Source organism: Bufo gargarizans, chromosome 8, assembly GCF_014858855.1.
Source record: "Bufo gargarizans isolate SCDJY-AF-19 chromosome 8, ASM1485885v1, whole genome shotgun sequence".
In the NCBI taxonomy this organism is placed as follows: Eukaryota; Metazoa; Chordata; class Amphibia; order Anura; family Bufonidae; genus Bufo; species Bufo gargarizans.
Genome location: NC_058087.1, coordinates 106673396 through 106696575, shown reverse-complemented (window position 1 = coordinate 106696575; position 23180 = coordinate 106673396). Strand labels below are relative to the sequence as shown.

The following is a 23180-nucleotide window of genomic DNA, read 5'->3' as shown; positions in this document are numbered from 1 at the left end:
TGTCCACATGAGCGGTGATTTTCACGCATCACTTGTGCGTTGCGTGAAAATTTGCAGCATGCTCTATGTTAAAGGGGTTATCCCATCTTAGACAATGGGGGCATATCGCAAGGATATGCCCCCATTGTCTGATAGGTGCGGGTCCCACCGCTGGGACCCGCACCTACAAGGAGAACGGAGCAGAGAAAGTGGAGGAGGGTGCACTGCGCATGCGCAGCCGCCCTCCGTTCATTTCTATGGAGCCGCCGAAAATAGCCGAGCGCTGGCTCGGCAATTTCCGTCGGCCCCATAGAAATGAATGGGAGCGTTGGCCGCGCATGTGCGGTGCGCTCCCATTCACTTCAATGGGAGAGGCGGGGAGCTGTGCCTGGTGGTGGACGGACCCTGGGAAACCCGGGGTCCTCCAGCCACAACTCTCCCCGGCTCCGTTCTCGCTGTAGGTGCGGGTCCCAGAGGTGGGACCCGCACCTATCAGACAATGGGGGCATATCCTTGCGATATGCCCCTATTGTCTAAGATGGGATAACCCCTTTAAGCGTTTTTCACACAACACAGGCCCCATAGAAGTTAATAGGACTGCGTGAAAATCGCAAGCATTTGCAAGCAAGTGCGGATGCAGTGCGATTTTCACGCATGGTTGCTAGGATGAAAGTCTATTCATGGTGTTATTTTCCCTTATAACATGGTTATAAGGGCAAATAATAGCATTCTTTAATACAGAATGCTTAGTATAAGGTCAATTGAGGGTTAAAAAATAAAAAAAATGAACTCACCTCTTGTCACGGATGATGTTGCAGATAGCTGGAAGTTAAGAATAAACGTCCGACTGGCTTGATCCCAAACTAAGGAGCATATAGGTGACCCCTATAAAACCCTAAGAGCTCACCCTGACTGCTAAGCACATACAAAGGTAGCCAGCAAGAAAACACAATACATGAAAGGACTTATCTGAAGAAGCCGCAGCAGAAGCCTCCAGCAGTGAACACTTCAATCCAGGAAGTAGTATAAACCGCAAGGTGAGGCAGTATGGGAGGGAATATAAAGGAAAGAGGATTAGTCTAAATAGGTGACACCTGGGAGAAGGAAAAGAGATGAGAAAGTGAAACCAAAACAAAGAACATCATGCAAGAGGTAGAGAAGGACGTCTGTCAGATCTCCTCACAGAACTGGCGGTGACAGTACCCCTCCCTCTACGGGTGGACTCCAGACACTCAGAACCCACCTCCTCAGGATGAGACCTATGGAAAGCCTTGATGAGACGAGTGGCCTAAATGTCCGCCACTGGGACCCACATCCTCTCCTCAGGACCATAACCCTCCCAATAAACAAGGTATTGGAGAACCGCGGATAATGCGAGAATCCACAATCCTAGAGACCTGGAATTCAAGATTACCATCAACAAAAATCGGAGGAGGAGGCAAAGAGGAGGGTACAGTGGGTTGGACATAAGGTTTTAATAGGGACCTGTGAAAACATTATGGATCTTCCAAGTCTGAGGAAGATCAAGACGGAAGGCAACGGGATTGATGATGGACAAGATCTTGTAAGGCCCAATAAACTTAGGACCCAACTTCCAGGAGGGAACCTTCAGTTTGATATTCTCTGTAGACAACCACACCAGATCACCCACATTCAGGTCCGGATGAGGCACACGTCTCTTATCCGCCACACGCTTATATCTCTCACTCATTCACTCATCCTCTTCAGATTACCCTGAATCTTTTGCCAAATAAATGACAAAGACAAGGAAAATCTCTCCTCATCAGGTAAACCAGAAGACCCCTCTCCAGAGAATGTCCCAAACTGTGGATAAAACCCATATGCACCAAAAAATGGTGACTTATCAGAGGACTCCTGGCGACGGTTATTTAAAGCAAACTCAGCAAGGGACAAAAAAGAATACCAATCCTCCTGATTCTCCTCCACAAAACAGCGCAAATATGTCTCCAGATTCTGATTGATGCGTTCGGTCTGACCATTCGACTGCGGGTGAAAAGCAGAAGAAAATGACAACTGAATCTCCAAGCGAGAACAGAAGGCCTTCCAGAATCTGGAAACAAATTGCGTGCCCCTTTTAGAAACAATGTCTGAAGGAATGCCATGCAATTTAACAATGTGATCAACAAACGCTTGCACCAACGTCTTAGCATTGGGTAACCCAGGAAAAGGAACAAAATGCGCCATTTTGCTAAAACGGTCCACTACCACCAGAATCACAGTCTTCCCTGAGGAACGAGGCAGGTCCGTAATGAAGTCCATGGACAGATGCGTCCAAGGACGGAAAGGGATGGGTAACAGGAGGAGAGAACCCGATGGCCGTGAATGAGGGACCTTGGCACGAGCGCAGGTCTCGCAGGCTGGCACAAAATCCTCAACCGTCTTACGAAGAGCTGGCCACCAGAATCTCCGAGCAATGAGATTTACTGTGGCTCTACTCCCCAGGTGCCCCACAAGGACAGTATCATGGTACTCCTTAAAAACCTTGTGTCATAAAGCAAGAGGCACAAACAACCTCCCAGGAGGACAAAGATCAGGAGCCTCTGCCTGGGCCGCCTAAACCTCTGCCTCCAAATCAGGATAAAGAGCAGAGACGACCACCCCTTCAGCCAAAATTGGACCCGGGTCTTCAAAGTTCCCCACTCCCGGAAAACAACGTGACAGGGCATCAGCCTTCACATTTTTAACCCCAGGGCGGAACGTGACAAAAAAATTAAACCTAGAAAAGAACAAAGACCATCTGGCCTGTCTCTGGTTCAGACGCTTGGCTGAATCCAAGTAGGCCAGATTCTTATGGTCGATAAACACAGTAATAGGGTGTCTGGCTCCCTCTAGCCAATGGCGCCATTCCTTAAAAGCTAATTTGATGGCCAACAACTCCCTATCTCCCACTTCATAATTTCTCTCTGCAGAGGAGAGTTTCCTTGAGAAAAAAAGCACACGGTCGCCATTTGGCAGGAGAGGGACCCTGAGATAAGACCGCACTCATACCCACCTCAGAAGCTTCCACCTCAAACAATAAAAGGTAGAGAGACATCAGGTTGTACCAAAATGGGAGCGGAAGCAAAACTCTTTGATACTAGAAAAGGCCTTAAGGGCATCTAGTGACCTGGAGGAAAAATCTACCCCCTTTTAGTCATATGAGTGAGTGGCTTAACAACAGGAATAATTCAAAATGAACTTTCTGTAATAATTGGCAAAACCCCAAAACCGCATCAGCGCCCTTCTGATTCTCAGGAAGCTCCCAATCAAGCACAGCGCGGACCTTCTCAGGGCCCATGCGAAAACCAGAAGCGGAGAGAAGAAAACCAAGAAAGTTGAATCTCCGGAACCGCAAACACACATTTTTCCAGTTTAGCGTACAATTTATTCTCCTGCAGAATGAGCAAGACCAGACGTAGGTGGTCCCTATGACTTTTGAAATCAGGAGAAAAAATAAAAATGTAATCTAGATACACCAGTACAAATTTCCCCATTAAATGATAACAAAATGCTGTTCACAAAATGTTGGAAGACGGCCGGAGCATTCATCAAACCAAAGGGCATAACCAAATTCTCGAAATTACCCTCAGGGGTATGAAGGCCGTCTTCCATTCGTCCCCTTCCCTGACCCTGACTAGGTTGTATAACCCTCTTAAATACAACTTAGAAAAACTTTAGCCCCAACAATCTGGTTAAACAGGTCTGGGATCAGAGGAAGCGGATATGGGTCACGTATTGTGATACGGTTCAAGCTCCCTGAAATCCAGACAAGGTCTTAAAGAACCATCTTTTTTCTTAACAAAAAAATAATAAAAATGCGGCAACAGGTGACTTCGAGGGTCGGATGTGTCCCTTTCTCAGGCTCTCAGAGATATAAGTACGCATAGCGACTCTTTCAGGTTGGGAGAGATTGTATAAACGTGATTTTGGCACCTGGGATGAGATTAATAGGGCAATCGTACTCCCGGTGAGGGGGCAGCTCCTGGACACCACTCTCGGAAAACATAAACGTAAATTCAGAGAGAGAAAAGATGGCACAGTCTTGGTAGAAACCTCTGAAAGAGACGCCGTGAGGCAATTCTCTCTGCAAAAGTCACTCCAACCATTTATTTGCCTTGCTTGCCAATCAATGGTGGGGTTATGTTTAGTGAGCCAGGGTAGCCCCAACACTAGAGGAGTAGGTAATCCGATTAGGACGAAACATGACATATCCTCAACATGAGCATCACCCACAGTCAAATGGATATTGTGAACTACAGGTCCTTCTCAAAAAATTAGCATATTGTGATAAAGTTCATTATTTTCTGTAATGTACTGATAAACATTAGACTTTCATATATTTTAGATTCATTACACACCAACTGAAGTAGTTCAAGCCTTTTATTGTTTTAATATTGATGATTTTGGCATACAGCTCATGAAAACCCAAAATTCCTATCTAAAAAAATTAGCATATCATGAAAAGGTTCTCTAAACGAGCTATTAACCTAATCATCAGAATCAACTAATTAACTCTAAACACCTGCAAAAGATTCCTGAGGCTTTTAAAAACTTCCAGCCTGGTTCATTACTCAAAACCGCAATCATGGGTAAGACTGCCGACCTGACTGCTGTCCAGAAGGCCATCATTGACACCCTCAAGCAAGAGGGTAAGACACAGAAAGAAATTTCTGAACGAATAGGCTGTTCCCAGAGTGCTGTATCAAGGCACCTCTGTGGGAAGGAAAAAGTGTGGCAGAAAACGCTGCACAATGAGAAGAGGTGACTGGACCCTGAGGAAGATTGTGGAGAAGGACTGATTCCAGACCTTGGGGGACCTGCGGAAGCAGTGGACTGAGTCTGGAGTAGAAACATCCAGAGCCACCGTGTACAGGCGTGTGCAGGAAATGGGCTACAGGTGCCGCATTCCCCAGGTCAAGCCACTTTTGAACCAGAAACAGGGGCAGAAGCGCCTGACCTGGGCTACAGAGAAGCAGCACTGGACTGTTGCATGTCATTCGGAAATCAAGGTGCCAGAGTCTGGAGGAAGACTGGGGAGAGGGAAATGCCAAAATGCCTGAAGTCCAGTGTCAAGTACCCACAGTCAGTGATGGTCTGGGCTGCTGGTGTTGGTCCACTGTGTTTTATCAAGGGCAGGGTCAATGCAGCTAGCTATCAGGAGATTTTGGAGCACTTCATACTTCCATCTGCTGAAAAGCTTTATGGAGATGAAGATTTCATTTTTCAGCACAACCTGGCACCTGCTCACAGTGCCAAAACCACTGGTAAATGGTTTACTGACCATGGTATTACTGTGCTCAATTGGCCTGCCAACTCTCCTGACCTGAACCCCATAGAGAATCTGTGGGATATTGGGAAGAGAAAGTTGAGAGACGCAAGACCCAACACTCTGGATGAGCTTAAGGTCGCTATCGAAGCATCCTGGGCCTCCATAACACCTCAGCAGTACCACAGGCTGATTGCCTCCATGCCACGCCGCATTGAAGCAGTCATTTCTGCAAAAGGATTCCCGACCAAGTATTGAGTGCATAACTGAACATAATTATTTAAAGGTTGACTTTTTTTGTATTAAAAACACTTTTCTTTTATTGGTCGGATGAAATATGCTAATTTTTTTAGATAGGAAATTTGGGTTTTCATGAGCTGCATGCCAAAATCATCAATATTCAAACAATAAAAGGCTTGAACTACTTCAGTTGGTGTGTAATGAATCTAAAATATATGAAAGTCTAATGTTTATCAGTACATTACAGAAAATAATGAACTTTATCACAATATGCTAATTTTTTTAGAAGGACCTGTATGCCCTTTAACGATCATTGAGAAAGTGGATAGATTGGAAAAGGATATACCTGTTTTTGCTAAGTGCATACCTGGAAACCATGCGTTATAGCAAATTGATTATCAATGAGATTGACAGCTGCTCCACTATCTACAAAAATCTCACAAACAATGTTCTTGCTGTCTAGCGCCACCCTGGCAGGTAGGAGAAAATGGTAACTACAAGCAAACGTCAAACCTTCAATTTCCGCATCAACCTTGCAAATAGTAGCAAATGGAAAGTTTTTAGAGGTTTTTTTTGTTTGTTTTTTATTACCCTCAGAAAACTCAATGAATCTCCTAGAGGGGCAAACATTAGCCAAATGATTTATACCCCCACAATAGAAACAAACCCTCCTATGAGAGCTGAATCCTCTACTATCAGAGGCAATCAAACCCAGCTGCATGGCCTCCTGCTCAGAGGGGATTGAGAGAGACTGAGACCCCTGCGTACTGAATGACTGTCCTTGGGCTGAATATGACAGGAAGGAGTGGTCTCTCCTCTCTCTCTAAGACGCCTGTCAATACGAACAGCTAGAGACATGGCAGACTCCAACGAGGCAGGTCTCTCATGAAAAGCAAATGCATCTTTCAATCCCTCTGAAAGACCATGGCAAAATTGACTTCGGAGTGCAGCATCATTCCAACCAGTATCAGCTGCCCATCTCCGAAATTCAGAACAATATATCTCTGCGGACTGTTTACCCTGGCATAAAAGACGCAGTTTAGATTCAGCCAGAGCAATACGACCTGGGTCATCATATATCTGCCCCAGGGCTACAAAAAATTCATCCACCGATTGGAGGGGCCGTGCCCCCACCGGCAGCGAAAAGGCCCAAGACTGAGCGTTATCCCTGAGCAGCGAGATGATGATCCCCACCCTCTGCTCCTCATCACCAGAGGAATGGGGAAGTAGGCAAAAATTGAGTTTGCAAGCCTCTCTAAAGCGAACAAAATTCTCACTACCCCCGGAGAATGTATCCGGAAGCGAGATCTTAGGCTCGGAACAAACTCCATGAACGCAAGCAGAACTGGTCACCTGAAACTGAGACACAGTTTTACTGAGATCTGCTACCTCCAGTGAAAGACCTTGCATGCGGTCAATCAAGGCTGAAACCGGATCCATGCTTAAGACGGTAAAGGCGGTTTATAATGTCACGGATGACGTTGCAGATAGCTGGAAGTTATGAATAAACGTCCGACTGGCTTGATCCCAAACTAAGGAGCATATAGGTGACCCCTATAAAACCCTAAGAGCTCACCCTGACTGCTAAGCACATACAAGGGTCTCAAAGGTAGACGATTGTATGCCCACGTACCTAAGACTGTGACACCTGAAAACCCTATAATAGTGAGGGGACACGACCACCGGCTCCCTGCACTTCATACGGAGGGAGTCAGGGTCACCTAGAATCAAGCCAGCAAGGAAACACAATAAATGAAAGGACTTATCTGAAGAAGCAGCAGCAGAAGCCTCCATCAGTGAACACTTCAACCCAAGAAGTAGTATAAACCGCAAAGTGAGGCAGTATGGGAGGAAATATAAAGGAAAGAGGATTAGTCTAAATAGGTGACACCTGGGAGAATGAAATGAGATGAGAAAGTGAAACCAAAACAAAGAACATCATGCAAGAGGTAGAGAAGGACGTCTGTCAGACCTTCTCACAGAACTGGCGGTGACACATCCTCCAATTGATCGCGTAGCTGCTGGTCTCCTGTTCTTTCTTCAGGACCTGTGAAAGGACCTGTGGTGACATCACTGTGCTCATCACATGATCCATCACCATGGTAATGGACCATGTGATGAGCTCAGTGACGTCACCACAGGTCCTTTAACAGTTCCTGAAGAAAGAACAGGAGACCGGCAGCTACGTGATCAATTGGAGGAGGTGAGTAAATATTATTATTTTTTAACCATCATTGGCACTGCGCCACCAATGTTTATTATACTGGGGTGTTTCGGAGGGCGCACTGCGCCACCAATGAAGTTAACTGACCTGTTAATACAAATACAGTAGCCCCTCCCGTTCTCCTCCTGTCTCTCTTCATATTGGCGACGGCAGCACAGAGGGGAGGGAGAGACTCCTCCACTGCGCTGCTGAGAACATCGGCGGCGGGACAGAGAACTATCGTCTCCCGTGCCCCACTGCTGTATTCAACTGCAGAGCTGCGGTGGCGGGTCTAGTCGCAAATGGCGACAAGACTAAAAAGTCTTGTCGCCATTTGTAAGTTCTAAGTCGCATTGGCGACCATTTTGGTCGCCATCTGAAGCCCTATAATGCTTTCTTTATTAGACCATATGCAAGGTGTGCACAGCCTTTTCTGTTCTGAGGTACACACTGTCAAATTATACTTCTCCTAAAGGCTATAAAAATACACTGTAAATTTCTCAATGGGAATTTGCGTTAAAGGGGTTTTCTCGGATAGGCCATCAGGATGGGCCATCAATATTCGACATCCTGAAACCCGCCAATTAGCTGTTCTGAGTACCCCTAGAGTTGATGCCAGAACTACAAAGCTCCATCCATGTACTGGAAGGAGCTGGTTATTATTGCAGCACTGCTCCCATTCATTTCAGTGGAACAGCCAGAAAAATGATGGAGCCTGGAGAGTTCAAGACCTCATTGCACACCAAGTGTTGAACATTAACCCTTCCACTGACTTGGATGGTATCATTATCCTCTTCAATGACAGATCACTAGATATTCTGCCATTAGCTGTTTATCTGTCCTAGAACATCTGGGAAGATATCATTAAAGGGGTTGTCCACCTTTTATTATTTGTTGATATGTACGCTTTGATTTACATTTTTTGAAAATAAAGCTGACAAAGTTTTTAATGGATTAATCGTTTGCTGGACACCTTTTTAGAGTATTCTTCACATTATGTTATCTGGGAGTCGGCCCAGCAGAGTCACGTGCAGTGCTTTTTAGTGGGAGTGCATGGGAAAGAGGTGAGCTGTGGAACTTGTTTATTTCTACTAATGCAATACATGTTTGGCTTATGTTCAACAAATTGCTCCTCATTAATGACTGTTAAGTCTAGCACGTATAGTGGGGTCCCAATTATATCTTGAAGGGACAATTCCTTTAAGTGATTAAATACTTTAAATGATTTCTAATTACATGACACAGAAATTAACAAAATAACTATATAATTAAGCAAATCTTACTGCTTGTCTAGATGCTGTATCCATGGCCTTTGGCTTTTCCTTTATAGCTCTGACTCTGTAGCTTTCATCTGCCTCCAATATACCATATTTCTTTGTATCTGGTAGAAAAATGTGTCAATCATTATTATTATATATCTTTTCTTAGAAATTATATTTTTTCCTTTTAACGCCTTCAAGATTGAGCACAGGTCTATTTTTGCAAATCTGACATGTCACTTTATGTCGTAATAACTTTAGAATGTTTTACTTATCTAACCAATCCTGAGAATGTTTTCTTGTGACACATTTTACTTCATGTTAGTGTTAAATTTGGGTCAATATTTGTCTACTCCACTGATCTTATCACTTTCCTGACAAGAGGGTGTGGAGAGGGAGGGTCAGGACAGGCAGCCTGCCACATTTGTCATCTTCAAAACGAGTTTTCTGGTTGGAACCCTGAAATTTATGACAGTCAATGACTGGCGTAGATCTCAGTTCAGGCACATGGACTAGGCACATAGTGAAGGTCCACCAATCTTTAACCGCCTCCAGACTGCCTAACGCAGGATTGCGGTCCGGAGGCGGTCGATTCATTCCTCCTTGACGCTCGGGCGCGTGATCTCGCGAGATGACGCGCAAAGCCGGCCCGCGCATGCGCATTGCGGGCCGGCAAAATTCGCAGGAGGAGTTAGTCACCAGCCTGCCAGCCAATGATCATCGCTGGCAGGCTGGTGATTTTCAAAAAAACGAATCACAAGCCAGTTAACACATTATATTTATAAATATGATGTGTTAAATGGCTTCTGTGCTCCTCTGCTGGTCCTTTTCGTCGGTTGGTCCCAGCAGAGGAGCACAAATCACTAAGTGCACAAACACCACACATTTAGCCCCAGATCAACCCCCCCCCATCACCCCAATTAACCCCTTGATCACCCCTGTCAATCACTAGTGAAAGGGGGAACAGTGATCAGTGTAAACTGTCACTTTTTTTTTTTTCACTAGTATTGACGGTTAGGTTTTAGGTTAGTTTAGGCCCCTTTGTTAGGTAGTTAGCGTCACTGATTCGCTGTTTAGCGTATCGCTAATCAGCATTGGTACTTTGATAGTATCTGTAAGTGATCAGAACTGATCACAGTCAGATCTATAATAGTATTAGTGTCACCTTAGCTCGCCCTCCACCCAAAACGCAGTGTTTGCCCGATCAGGCCTGATCATGCGTTCACCCACACGCGCCCCACCGCAGCGACAACATTTTTATTTATTTTTTTATCACTGCACAATCACTTTACAAGCACTGTGGCGATAAAAAAATATCAAAACAGATTTTTTTTTATCAATCACAGCGGCTTCCGGTACTTCGCTAGCCTCCCATTTGTATGACAGGCTTGCTTTTTTTCTTGGGTAGTCTCAGGGAATAACCCCTATATTTAGTTGATCAAATGGCAAGTAAGGGGTATCCTTCTGAAGAGGCCTACAGGCTTCTGACACAGTCGGATGAGGAATGGAAACCCTCATCAGACGAATCCAGCGGGTCAGAATACAAACCTGTAGAAAGCAGTGACAGTCTGACCCAAAGTTCGGACGATGAGGTTGAGGTCCCTGATACCACCAGGCGTACCCGGCCCCGTGTTGCTAGACCACAGGTTGCACAGGATCATCTTCAAGGGCAGCAGAGTGGGGCAGGCGCTGTAGGATTACGTGGTGAGGCATACACCAGCATCGCAGCCCATCCTGGACCTGGTACCAGCACTGCCGTACAACATGGTGAAGTGGCGAGCACCAGAAGGGAAGTTGAAGCTGGTACGGTGGCATGTGCATTAGTTCCCCCATCGCAGCCACCGCACAGGCAGGCCCATAGAGCCCCTAGAGTCCCTGAGGTGCTGGCAAACCCTGATTGGCAGCCCCCCAACTTCAGCCGCACCAGTAGTTCCCCCTTTCACCGCCCAGTCTGGAGTTCGGGTTGAGACAGATCGGATCGGCACTGGGGTTTTTTGAGCTGTTCTTGACTGCGGAGCTCTTTGACTTAGTCGTGGCAAAAACAAACCAGCATGCCACTCAATTTATAGCGGTCATATTGGTCCACAAACCCAATTCATCACATGCCCATGTTCTCTCCTGCCATGTCCAGGACACGATTTGAGACCATCCTGCGTTTCCTGCACTTTAGTGACAGCAGCACCTCTCGTCCCAGAGGCCACCCAGCTTTTGACCGGCTCCACAAAATTTGGCCCCTCATAGACCACCTTAACACCAAATTTGGTGTCATCAGATCAGATTTGTATACCCCAGAGCAAAACATCTGCATAGACGAGTCCCTGATACACTTTACCGGGCGCCTTGGCTTCAAACAATACATCCCAAGCAAGCGCGCCCGGTATGGGGTCAAATTGTATAAGCTCTGTGAAAGGGCCACAGGCTATACGAAACAAATTTCGAGTCTATGAGGGTAAAGATCAGACCCTGGAGCCGGACGGTTACCCTAACTACCTGGGGAGCAGTGGGAAGACAGTCTGGGACTTGGTGTCACCCTTATTTGGCAAGGGGTACCATCTTTATGTGGACAATTTCTACACAAGTGTGCCCCTCTTCAGGCATTTGTTTCTAGAACAGATTGGCTGCTGTGGCACCGCACAACCTAGTCACCGGAGCTTCCCCCAATGGCTCGTTACCACCCGTCTTGCAAGGGGGGAGAGGGCTGCCTTGTGTAACGAAGAACTGCTCGACGTTTACATGCTCTCCTCCATTCACACAGACACGACAATACAAATTGAACGAGCAACCAGTGTCATTGAAAATCTCCTCTCGGTCCACGACTATAATTTGCTCATGGGAGGGGTGGACTTCAATGACCAGATGTTGGCTCCTTATTTACTTTCCCGACGCACCAGACGCAGGTATAAGAAGGTGTCTGTATATAATAGTTTTGTTCTCTACAGTAAGTCTGGGAGAACAGGATCCTTCCTCAAATTTCAGGAAGAGATCATCGAGAACCTCCTGTATCCAGGAGGTTCCGTGGCCCTATCCACCAGTGTAGTGAGACCTCTACACGAGCGACATTTCCCCAATGTCTTTGCTGGTACCTCAAACCAAGCGCCACCCCGAAAAAGATGTTGTGTATGTAGCAGGAGTGGAATAAGGAGTGACACCCGCTATTTGTGTCCTGACTGCCCTGGCCACCCTGCCCTATGCTTAGGGGAGTGTTTCTGGAAGTACCACACACAGGTACACTATTAGCATAGGGATTGCATCACACAGGACAGGCACACAGGGCTCTTAGGGCCCTTTCACTCACAGCTGCTGCAAACCTCTCCTTTTACCTGGGACAAAGTGCATAATGTACTTTGCCACATCTCTGTGCGATTTGCGCTTTGCACATTGTCCCATGGGGAAGGAGAGGTTTGTCCTATAAAGGTAAAAAAATAAATAAATAAATAATCACCGGTAAGCAAAAAAGTTAATGTTCTGTTCCAAAAGTTCAATAAAATTTATAAAAGTTAATATTCTGTTCAAATGTTATATAAAGTTAATAAATTTATTGCGTTGCGGCCTGTTTTTTTTTTTTACCTTCTAGGTGGACCAACTGATGAACCAGCTGCAGCACTGATGTGCATTCTCACAGAAGCATTGCGCTGCTGTTAGATTACACAAAAGTCGGTGTATGCGGCGCTGCAAGACGAGATTTCTCCTCTGCAGTAAAAAAAGATATGTTTGCCGAGGCTTATGAGCTGAGGGTTGGTGTTCATATGCTTTGGCAAAAGCTTTGTATATAAAAAAAAAAAATCCTGGCAATGTTTTATTCATCCACATCGATTGATGTGAATGGTGAAATCGGGTTTGCCAGGGCAAACAAGCTGAGTGGGTTCGGATGTTCGGGGGAGCTCCTATGTCCAGGCAGACGCCTTTCCCCTCCTTTTTTTTTTTTTTTTTTTTTTTTTTTTTGGCAGAGATTTTTTCGTCCACATTGATCGATGCGAATGAAGAAATCTGTGGCGTTCATTTTTTTTCTTTCAGCCCAGAGGCTGAACGGAAAAAAAAAATCTCATTACCTGTATGCTCAATATAAGGAGAATAGCAGAAACTCCTAATGCTGGCCATACATGTACCAGAACAGTACAAACACCCCACAAATGACCCCATTTTGGAAAGAAGACACCCCAAGGTATTCGCTGAGGGGCATATTGAGTCCATGAAAGATTGAAATTTTTGTCCCAAGTTAGCGGAAAGGGAGAGGCTGAACGAAAAATAAATCATTACCCGTATGCTCAATATATGAAGAATAGCAGAAACTCCTAATGCTGTCCATACATGTAATGACTGCGGAGATCCTCAAATGCCAGGGCAGTACAAATACCCCACAAATGACCCCATTTTGGACACCCCAAGGTATTCGCTGAGGGGCATATTGAGTCCATGAAAGATTGAACTTTTTGTCACAAGTTAGCGGAAAGGGAGAATTTGTGAGAAAAAAAAATAAAATAAAAAATCTATTTCCGCTAACTTGTGCCAAAAGAAAAAAAAAAACTTCTATGAACTCACCATGCCCCTCACAGAATACCTTGGGGTGTCTTCTTTCCAAAATGGGGTCACACGTGGGGTATTTATACTGCCCTGGCATTTTAGGGGCCCTAAAGCGTGAGAAGAAGTCTGGAATATAAATGTCTAAAAATTTTTACGCATTTGGATTCCGTGAGGGGTATGGTGAGTTCATGTGAGATTTTATTTTTTGACACAAGTTAGTTGAATATGAGACTTTGTAAGAAAAAAACAAAAAAAAAAAAAATCAATTTACGCTAACTTGTGCCAAAAAAATGTCTGAATGGAGCCTGACAGGGGGATGATCAGGGAGTGTATATGGGGTGATCACCCCCTGTCATTGATCACCCCCCTGTAAAGCTCCAAGATCATTGTTTCCCAGTGGCAGATCGTGCTGTGTAAACAGCATCTGCTGCTGGGAAACAACGAGACAGTATGGGGAAGAGCAATGGCATTAGCAATCACTCCTCCTTATACTCTGGAGGAGATCAGTGCATCAGATGTCCGTGACTTAAAGACCAGCGCTGTACATGGATCAGCGGCCAGGATCCGGCAGTCACTGATAGCCGGACCCCTGCTGCATGCGCCGGCATCGGTGAAATCACTGATACCGGCGCATTAACCCTTGATTTTCCGCGGTCAGCTCTGACTGCGGCACCTGCGATGTCCTTGCTTGGACCCGATGGCAGGGAAGGCAGCCCGATGCCTTCCTTAGGTATCGTGGCTGCCTTCCGGGAGAGCCTGTGAGATCCAGCCCCCTGGATCTCACAGGCAAACAGGCTGTAAGTGTATTACAGTATGTAATACACTTACAGCCAATGCATCACAATAATGAAGTATTGTGATGCATTGTAAAGGGGATCAGACCACCAAAAGTTGAAGTCCCAGAGTGGGAAAAAAATAGTTTCAAGTAAGTAAAAAAATAAAAATAAAAACAGCGTCCATTTCCCAAAATAAAGTAAAAAGAATATTGACTATAATGGGGTTGGGGCGGAGTTCCGGCGGCAGCATGGCAGTGCACGGCGAGAGGCAGCTAGACTAAAAGTACTTTTAGTCCGGCTGCCTCTTGCCTTGCTGCCGCCAGAACTCCGCGCCCGACCCCATTATAGTCAATGGGGACGGAGCGGCAGTCCTGGTGCACACGTGAACGAGCAATGGCATTAGCAATCACTCCTCCTTATACTCTGGAGGAGATCAGTGCATGTAAATGCAACGGTCTTCTCTGCTAGCGATCAGCAGAATGCTTCCTTCCCGAGAATCTGCTAGACTGTCTTTCCGTGTAAAGAAACCTTAAGTGTACAGTGTCCCTGTATGTCATGCTCTATATGCCCAGCTCTAACTAAGCAGTTATAGACACACATGGACGCTGCACACTTACTGCCAGTGCTGATCACTGGAGCACTATTCTCTATTTTCCTGACGTTCACTAAGGCCTCATGCACACAACTGTATTTTTTCCCTGCATCCAATTCGCTTTTTGGGGGGATTGAATGCAGAACCATTCATTTAAAAAAGGCAGCAAACACTGTAGAAAGCATACAGTGTGCTGTCTGCATCCATATATCCATAGAATAGGATTTTTTTTACAATGGGGCCCATGGAAATTGCGAGATACACATGGACAGTACTTTGCAGATTTGCAGTTTACAAAATACATAGGTTTGTATTCATGAAGCATAAATAAACAGGTAAGCGCAAGAAAAGTAGAGGAGTTCGGCACTGCAGCCATCAGCAGTGGCAGCAAGAAAGATAGGCTGGGTACTTGGTAAAATTCAGATGGTTTCTATTAACCCTTTCAAGACCTGGTGATTTTCTGTGTGGTAACCCTCGATCAAAAGATTGGCCACATAGCGAAAATCTACTACAACAGATAAAGCAATGACAATTTATTCACTTACACAATAAAACTTGCATAACAGCATGTAAAAAATATAATTTGAATATGCCCAACCCGGGTTTCGCTCCACTTCTTCAGGGGCAAACCATATATTCAATCAGTTCTGGGAGGGGGTTATAGTGATCACCACTAGTACTATTACATTACTTCTTACATACATAATAAATAGTATTGTAAGGGTACCTGCCCCTTACTATTACTCTCAATGGGTCACGTGTTTACTATAACAAATAGTGTCTTCCATTTAAGCCTTGCTGCCTCTGTTTTGTAACAAGTGGGATTACTCCCACCAATCAGGGAGCTCTGTATCGTATACACCTCCCCTATTCAAAATCATGAATGGAATCACATGTTCACATCACCCAATCACTTCCTCCATTCCTCTATATTGCTTCTCTCGTTCAATCTGTACAATTTTTCTTTCAATACTTAGTTTTGAGGGTCTTAGGTGGCAACTCCCTTTTAATTATTTTGATCCAGATGATTTAGACGATTGAGAGAAATTTCTAAATGACCGTGGGCTTAACACCATCAGGTTCATCATTAACAAAAGAAAAAAGAAACTAGTCAAACTCTAAGGGGAGATAGAAAAAATAAAAGTAAAATTGGAACCATATAAAGAGATGGTAGAATATAATAAACTTTCCACGAAATGTCAGGAAGAAATAATGAAAACAGAATTGGTAGCGAAAATGAAGAAACAGAAAATATTAAAGAATCACTGAAGATTATAAAAAGCCAAAATATAAAACTGGAGAGGGTAAGCATGAAGAAAAAAATTACAATCTTACCCATGCAAGGGAAAACAGATGGTCACAAAAATTAAACAATTTGGAGTAAAATGACACAATTACGGAAGACTCCTGAGAAAAAATAGACAATACCATGGTGGAAATAGGAGCTATTATCATCAAAATCATAGTTATTACAGGAATGAGAATTACTTTCACCATCAGCCCCATCCACCCCATGCAACCATCAGGACTGAGGTTTGGTTTTGGAGACAGGGAGGGTTGTAAAGGAAATTGCAGATGTGGCAATAATACATATCGCCAACCGTGGAGACCCCGAAACGAAGGAGGCTACAGAACCGATTATCAATCTACTTACCAACCTGGAAGATGGAACCAGGATAGACACCTGACGACCAAGAACATACAGTATAACAGAGAGTCAGCTCACAAAAATACTGAAAAAGGAAAGAGAGTTTTTGGGGAAAAAGAAAGAGTAGAGATCACAAGTACAGTAGGTTTGAGGAATCAAGACAAGAACAATTACAGGAAGAACATTTTCCCCATCAGACCATCAGGGGAACACAACTGGAAAGAGAAAAGACGAGTTTAGAACGAGTTATGTCCGTGAGCAAAAAACAAGTGAGAGAAGATATAGGGCTCTTCATTCTCAGTACTTACAAACTCACACAGGATGAAACACACGTACTGAGCTAGAGTCTCAGATTTGCCCCGATGTTTAGAGGCAACAAATTCCAATTATAGCTAGATGTTCATAAATACGTGAGAAAATTATATATTTTCAAATACATGATCTTGAACACAGCAAACCAGAATCTACTAAATATAGAGAAGGATCCCCATACCCCTACATCTTAAAAGAGTAAGTCATCATTTTATCCGAAAAACTAAGAAAATTAATGTTCGGAAGCTTTTCAAAGGGGAGTACTAAAAGGCTTGGTAGAAATGGATACCAAACAAAAAATATAAATTTGATGAAAAAGAAGCACTCAAAAAACTGGAGGAAAACAATCAGATAGTTATAAAGTCAGCTGACAAAGTGGGATTGTGATTTTTGGACCAGAGTAAATATGAAAGAAAAATAAGAAAGAATCCTGGTGATACCAAAACAAATAGGAATAAGAAAGAATCCTGGTGATACCAAAACAAATAGGAAATTAAAAATTAATCCACTTAAAGAGGCTCTGTAAGCAGGTCAACCCTATTAACCACTTCAGCCCCGCTAGATAAAACCCCGCTAGAAACTACACTACTTTCACCGTTTATCGCTCGGTCATGCAACTTACCACCCAAATGAATTTTACCTCCTTTTCTTCTCTCTAAGGCTACTTTCACACTTGCGCTTGATCGGATCCGTTCTGAACGGATCCGATCATATTAATGCAGACGGAGGCTCTGTTCAGTACGGATCCGTCTGCATTAATAACTTAGAAAAATTTCAAAGTTCGCAGTAGCCTGAGCGGATCGGTTCAGACTTTCAATGTAAAGTCAATGGGGGACCGATCCGCTTGAAGATTGAGCCATATGGGCTCATCTTCAAGCGGATCCGTTCCCATTGACTTACATTGTAAGTGTGAACGGATCCGCACGGCCAGGCGGACAGCTGAACGCTGCAAGCAGCGTTCAGCTGTCCGCCTGTCCATGCGGAGGCGAGCGGAGCGGAGGCTGAACGCCGCCAGACTGATGCAGTCTGAGCGGATCCGCTCCATTCAGACTGCATCAGGGCTGGACGGAGGCGTTCGCGTCAGCTCGTGAGCTCCTTCAAACGGAGCTCACGAGCGGAATTGCGAACGCAAGTGTGAAAGTAGCCTAATAGAGCTTTCATTTGGTGGTATTTCATTGCTGCTGACATTTTTACATTTTTTGTTATTAATCGAAATGTAACGATTTTTTTGCAAAAAAAATGACATTTTTCACTTTCAGCTGTAAAATTTTGCAAAAAAACGACATCCATATATAAATTTTTCGCAAAATTTATTGTTCTACATGTCTTTGATAAAAAAAAAATGTTTGGGCAAAAAAAAAAAAAATGGTTTGGGTAAAAGTTATAGCGTTTACAAACTATGGTACAAAAATGTGAATTTCCGCTTTTTGAAGCAGCTCTGACTTTCTGAGCACCTGTCATGTTTCCTGAGGTTCTACAATGCCCAGACAGTAGAAAACCCCCACAAATGAGCCCATTTCGGAAAGTAGACACCCTAACGTATTCGCTGATGGGCATAGTGAGTTCATAGAACTTTTTATTTTTTGTCACAAGTTAGCGGAAAATGATGATTTTTATTTTAATTTTTTTTTCTTACAAAGTCTCATATTCCACTAACTTGCGACAAAAAATAAAAAATTCTAGGAACTCGCCAGGCCCCTCACGGAATACCTTGGGGTGTCTTCTTTCCAAAATGGGGTCACTTGTGGGGTAGTTATACTGCCCTGGCAATTTAGGGGCCCAAATGTGTGAGAAGTACTTTGCAATCAAAATGTGTACAAAATGGCCTGCGAAATCCGAAAGGTGCACTTTGGAATATGTGCCCCTTTGCCCACCTTGGCTGCAAAAAAGTGTCACACATCTGGTATCGCCGTACTCAGGAGAAGTTGGGGAATGTGTTTTGGGGTGTCATTTTACATATACCCATGCTGGGTGAGAGAAATATCTTGGCAAAAGACAACTTTTCCAATTTTTTTATACAAAGTTGGCATTTGACCAAGATATTTTTCTCACCCAGCATGGGTATATGTAAAATGACACCCCAAAACACATTCCCCAACTTCTCCTGAGTACGGCGATACCAAATGTGTGACACTTTTTTGCAGCCAAGGTGGGAAAAGGGGCACATATTCCAAAGTGCACCTTTCGGATTTCGCCGGCCATTTTTTTACACATTTTGATTGCAAAGTTCTTCTCATACATTTGGGCCCCTAAATTGCCAGGGCAGTATAACTACGCCACAACCATTTTGGAAAGAAGACACCCCAAGGTATTCCGTGAGGGGCATGGCGAGTTCCTAGAATTTTTTATTTTTTGTCGCAAGTTAGTGGAATATGAGACTTTGTAAGGAAAAAAGAAAAAAAAAAAAATCATCATTTTCCGCTAACTTGTGACAAAAAATAAAAAATTCTAGGAACTCGCCGTGCCCCTCACGGAATACCTTGGGGTGTCTTCTTTCCAAAATGGGGTCACTTGTGGCGTAGTTATACTGCCCTGGCAATTTAGGGGCCCAAATGTGTGAGAATTACCTTGCAATCAAAATCTGTAAAAAATGGCCTGTGAAATCCGAAAGGTGCTCTTTGGAATGTGTGCCCCTTTGCCCACCTTGGCTGCAAAAAAGTGTCACACATCTGGTATCGCCGTACTCAGGAGAAGTTGGGGAATGTGTTTTGGGGTGTCATTTTACATATACCCATGCTGGGTGAGAGAAATATCTTGGCAAAAGATAACTTTTCCCATTTTTTTTATACAAAGTTAGTTGGCATTTGACCAAGATATTTTTCTCACCCAGCATGGGTATATGTAAAATGACACCCCAAAACACATTGCCCAACTTCTCCCGAGTACGGCGATACCAGATGTGTGACACTTTTTTGCAGCCTAGATGCGCAAAGGTGCCCAAATTCCTTTTAGGAGGGCATTTTTAGACATTTGGATCCCAGACTTCTTCTCACACTTTCGGGCCCCTAAAAAGCCAGGGCAGTATAAATACCCCACATGTGACCCCACTTTGGAAAGAAGACACCCCAAGGTATTCAATGAGGGGCATTGCGAGTTCATAGAATTTTTTTTTTTTTTTTGCATAAGTTAGCGGAAATTGATATTTTTTTGTTTTTTTCTCACAAAGTCTCACTTTCCGCTAACTTAGGACAAAAATTTCAATCTTTCATGGACTCAATATGCCCTTCATGGAATACCTTGGGGTGTCTTCTTTCCTAAATGGGGTCACATGTGGGGTATTTATACTGCCCTGGCTTTTTAGGGGCCCTAAAGTGTGAGAAGAAGTCTGGAATATAAATGTCTAAAAATGTTACGCATTTGGATTCCGTGAGGGGTATGGTGAGTTCATGTGAGATTTTATTTTTTGACACAAGTTAGTGGAATATGTAAGAAAAAACAAACAAAAAAATATATATATTTCCGCTAACTTGGGCCCAAAAAATTTCTGAATGGAGTCTTACAGGGGGGGGGGGGGGGGTGATCAATGACAGGGGGGGTGATCAATGACAGGGGGGGTGATCACCCATATAGACTCCCTGATCACCCCCCTGTCATTGATCACCCCCCTGGTAAGGCTCCATTCAGACGTCCGTATGATTTTTACGGATCCACTGATACATGGATCGGATCCGCAAAACACATGCGGACGTCTGAATGGAGCCTTACAGGGGGGTGATCAATGAAAGGGGGTGATCAGGGTGATCACCCCCCTGTCATTGATCACCCCCCTGTAAGGCTCCATTTAGACGTCCGTATGATTTTTACGGATACATGGATCGGATCCGCAAAACACATGCGGACGTCTGAATGGAGCCTTACAGGGGGGTGATCAATGACAGGGGGTGATCAGGGTGATCACCCCCCTGTCATTGATCACCCCCCCTGTAAGGCTCCATTCAGACGTCCGTATGATTTTTACAGATCCACTGATACATGGATCGGATCCGCAAAACACATGCGGACGTCTGAATGGAGCCTTATAGGGGGTGATCAATGACAGGGGGGTGATCAATGACAGGGGGTGATCAGGGAGTGTATATGGGTGATCACCCGCCTGTCATTGATCACCCCCCTGTAAGGCTCCATTCAGACGTCCGCATGTGTTTTGCGGATCCGATCCATGTATCCATGGATCCTTAAAAATCATACGGACGTCTGAATGGAGCCTTACAGGGGGGTGATCAATGACAGGGGGTGATCAGGGAGTGTATATGGGTGATCACCCGCCTGTCATTGATCACCCCCCTGTAAGGCTCCATTCAGACGTCCGCATGTGTTTTGCGGATCCGATCCATGTATCCGTGGATCCGTAAAAATCATACGGACGTCTGAACGGAGCCTGACAGGGGGGTGATCAATAACAGGGGGGTGATCAATGACAGGGGGGTGATTAGGGAGTTTATATGGGGTGATCATGGGTGATCAGGGGTTTATAAGGGGTTAATAAGTGACGGGGGGGGGTGTAGTGTAGTGTGGTGTTTGGTGCGACTGTACTGAGCTGCCTGTGTCCTCTGGTGGTCGATCCTAACAAAAGGGACCACCAGAGGACCAGGTAGCAGGTATATTAGACGCTGTTATCAAAACAGCGTCTAATATACCTGTTAGGGGTTAAAAAATTCAGATCTCCAGCCTGCCAGCGAGCGATCGCCGCTGGCAGGCTGGAGATCCACTCGCTTACCTTCTTTTCCTGTGAGCGCGCGCGCCTGTGTGCGCACGTTCACAGGAAATCCCGGCCCTCGCGAGATGACGCGTATATGCGTCGTCGTGCGCAGGGCTGCCGCCTCCGGACCGCACATCTGCGTTAGGCGGTCCGGAGGCGGTTAAACCAGACATACTGCCTGGTAGGGCTCATCGTGCTCATTAAAACTGTGCCTTTCTTTTGTCTGTATGATAAATAGCTGCAGATATATCATGTATGGCGCAGTTGTCCGTGACTTAAAGACCAGCGCTGTACATGGATCAGCGGCCGGGATCCAGCAGTCACCGATAGCCGGACCCCTGCTGCATTGCCGGCATCGGTGAAATCACGGATGCCGGCGCATTAACCCTTGATTTTCCGCGGTCAGCTCTGACTGCGGCACCTGCGATGTCCTTGCGGGGACCCGATGGCAGGGAAGGCAGCCCGATGCCTTCCGGGATGTAATAAACTTACAGCCAATGCATCACAATAATAAAGTATTTTTTAAACAAAAATTTGTTTTTGCAAACAGTCGGTTGCTGCTGTGTATAGGGTTCCCACCCCGGGTAATATATTTACAAAGATCACAGCAGATAAGTAGGATATTCTTTCTGTTTCTCTTTTTATTTTATTTTTTATTATGTTATTTTATATATATATATATATATATATATATTGTTATTATATATATATATATATATAGATGTTATTATTATGTTTTTTTTTATTTATTTTTTGTTTCAAAAATAAAGTCTAATAACATACGGCAGTATGTGTGTAAACGTTTTTGGCTATGCAAAGCCTTCCTCAGACACTGTGCCGCAGTGTGATGTGGATATGATGGTAAAGAGAGGGTAATGGTTGTGCCAATGGAAACGGAGCTATGCTTTGGTGTATTTGGAGCAAGGACACCCAATTTGGTGTATTTGGAGCATAGCTCCGTTTCCATTGGCACAACCATTACCCTCTCTTCACCATCATATCCACATCACACTGCGGCACAGTGTCTGAGGAAGGCTTTGCATAGCCAATAATGAAGTATTGTGATGCATTGTAAAAGGGATCAGACCACCAAACGTTTAAGTCCCAGAGTGGGAAAAAAAAAGAGTGTAAAAAAAAAGTTTCAAGTAAGTTAAAAAAAGCGTCCATTTCTCAAAATAAAGTAAAAAGAATATTGACTATAATGGGGTTGGGGCGGAGTTCCGGCGGCAGCACGGCGAGAGGCAGCCGGACTATTTAGTCCGGCTGCCTCTCGCCTTGCTGCCGCCAGAACGCCACCCCCAACCCCATTATAATCAATGGGGACGGAGCGGCAGTCCTGGTGCACACGTGAACTAGGGTCAGGACGGATCCGACAGGCTGCTCACCCGCCGGAACAGCCTGCCAGACTCCCCTACCGCTAGTGTGAAACTAGCATTAGGTATCGCCGCATCCGTAACAACCTGCTCTATAAAAATACCACATGACAATAACACCTCAGATGAACACCGTAAAAAAAATAAAACAAACATGGTGTCAAAAAAGCCATTTACTGTCACCATACATCACAAAAAGTGTAATAGCAAGCGATCAAAAAGTCACATGCACCCCAAAATAGTGCCAATCTAACCGTCACCTCATCCCGCAAAAAATTATACCCTACCTAGAACAATCGCCTAAAACATTAA

General features: G+C 44.6%; 1 protein-coding gene across 4 annotated transcripts in view; it reads right to left on the bottom strand.

Moving 5' to 3' along the window:
* Positions 1 to 23180, bottom strand: part of LOC122945248 (glucose-1-phosphate thymidylyltransferase-like) — a 341472-nt gene that overhangs the window by 29548 nt on the left and 288744 nt on the right. For all 4 annotated transcript variants that reach the window (XR_006391102.1, XM_044304264.1, XM_044304266.1 and 1 more), the window contains exon 6: positions 8972 to 9069. Coding sequence is in view for 3 of the 4 variants with exons in the window: in XM_044304264.1 (XP_044160199.1) it covers positions 8972 to 9069 (98 nt within the window). In the remaining variant the exon portion in view is untranslated. The remainder of the gene's footprint in view (positions 1 to 8971; positions 9070 to 23180) is intronic.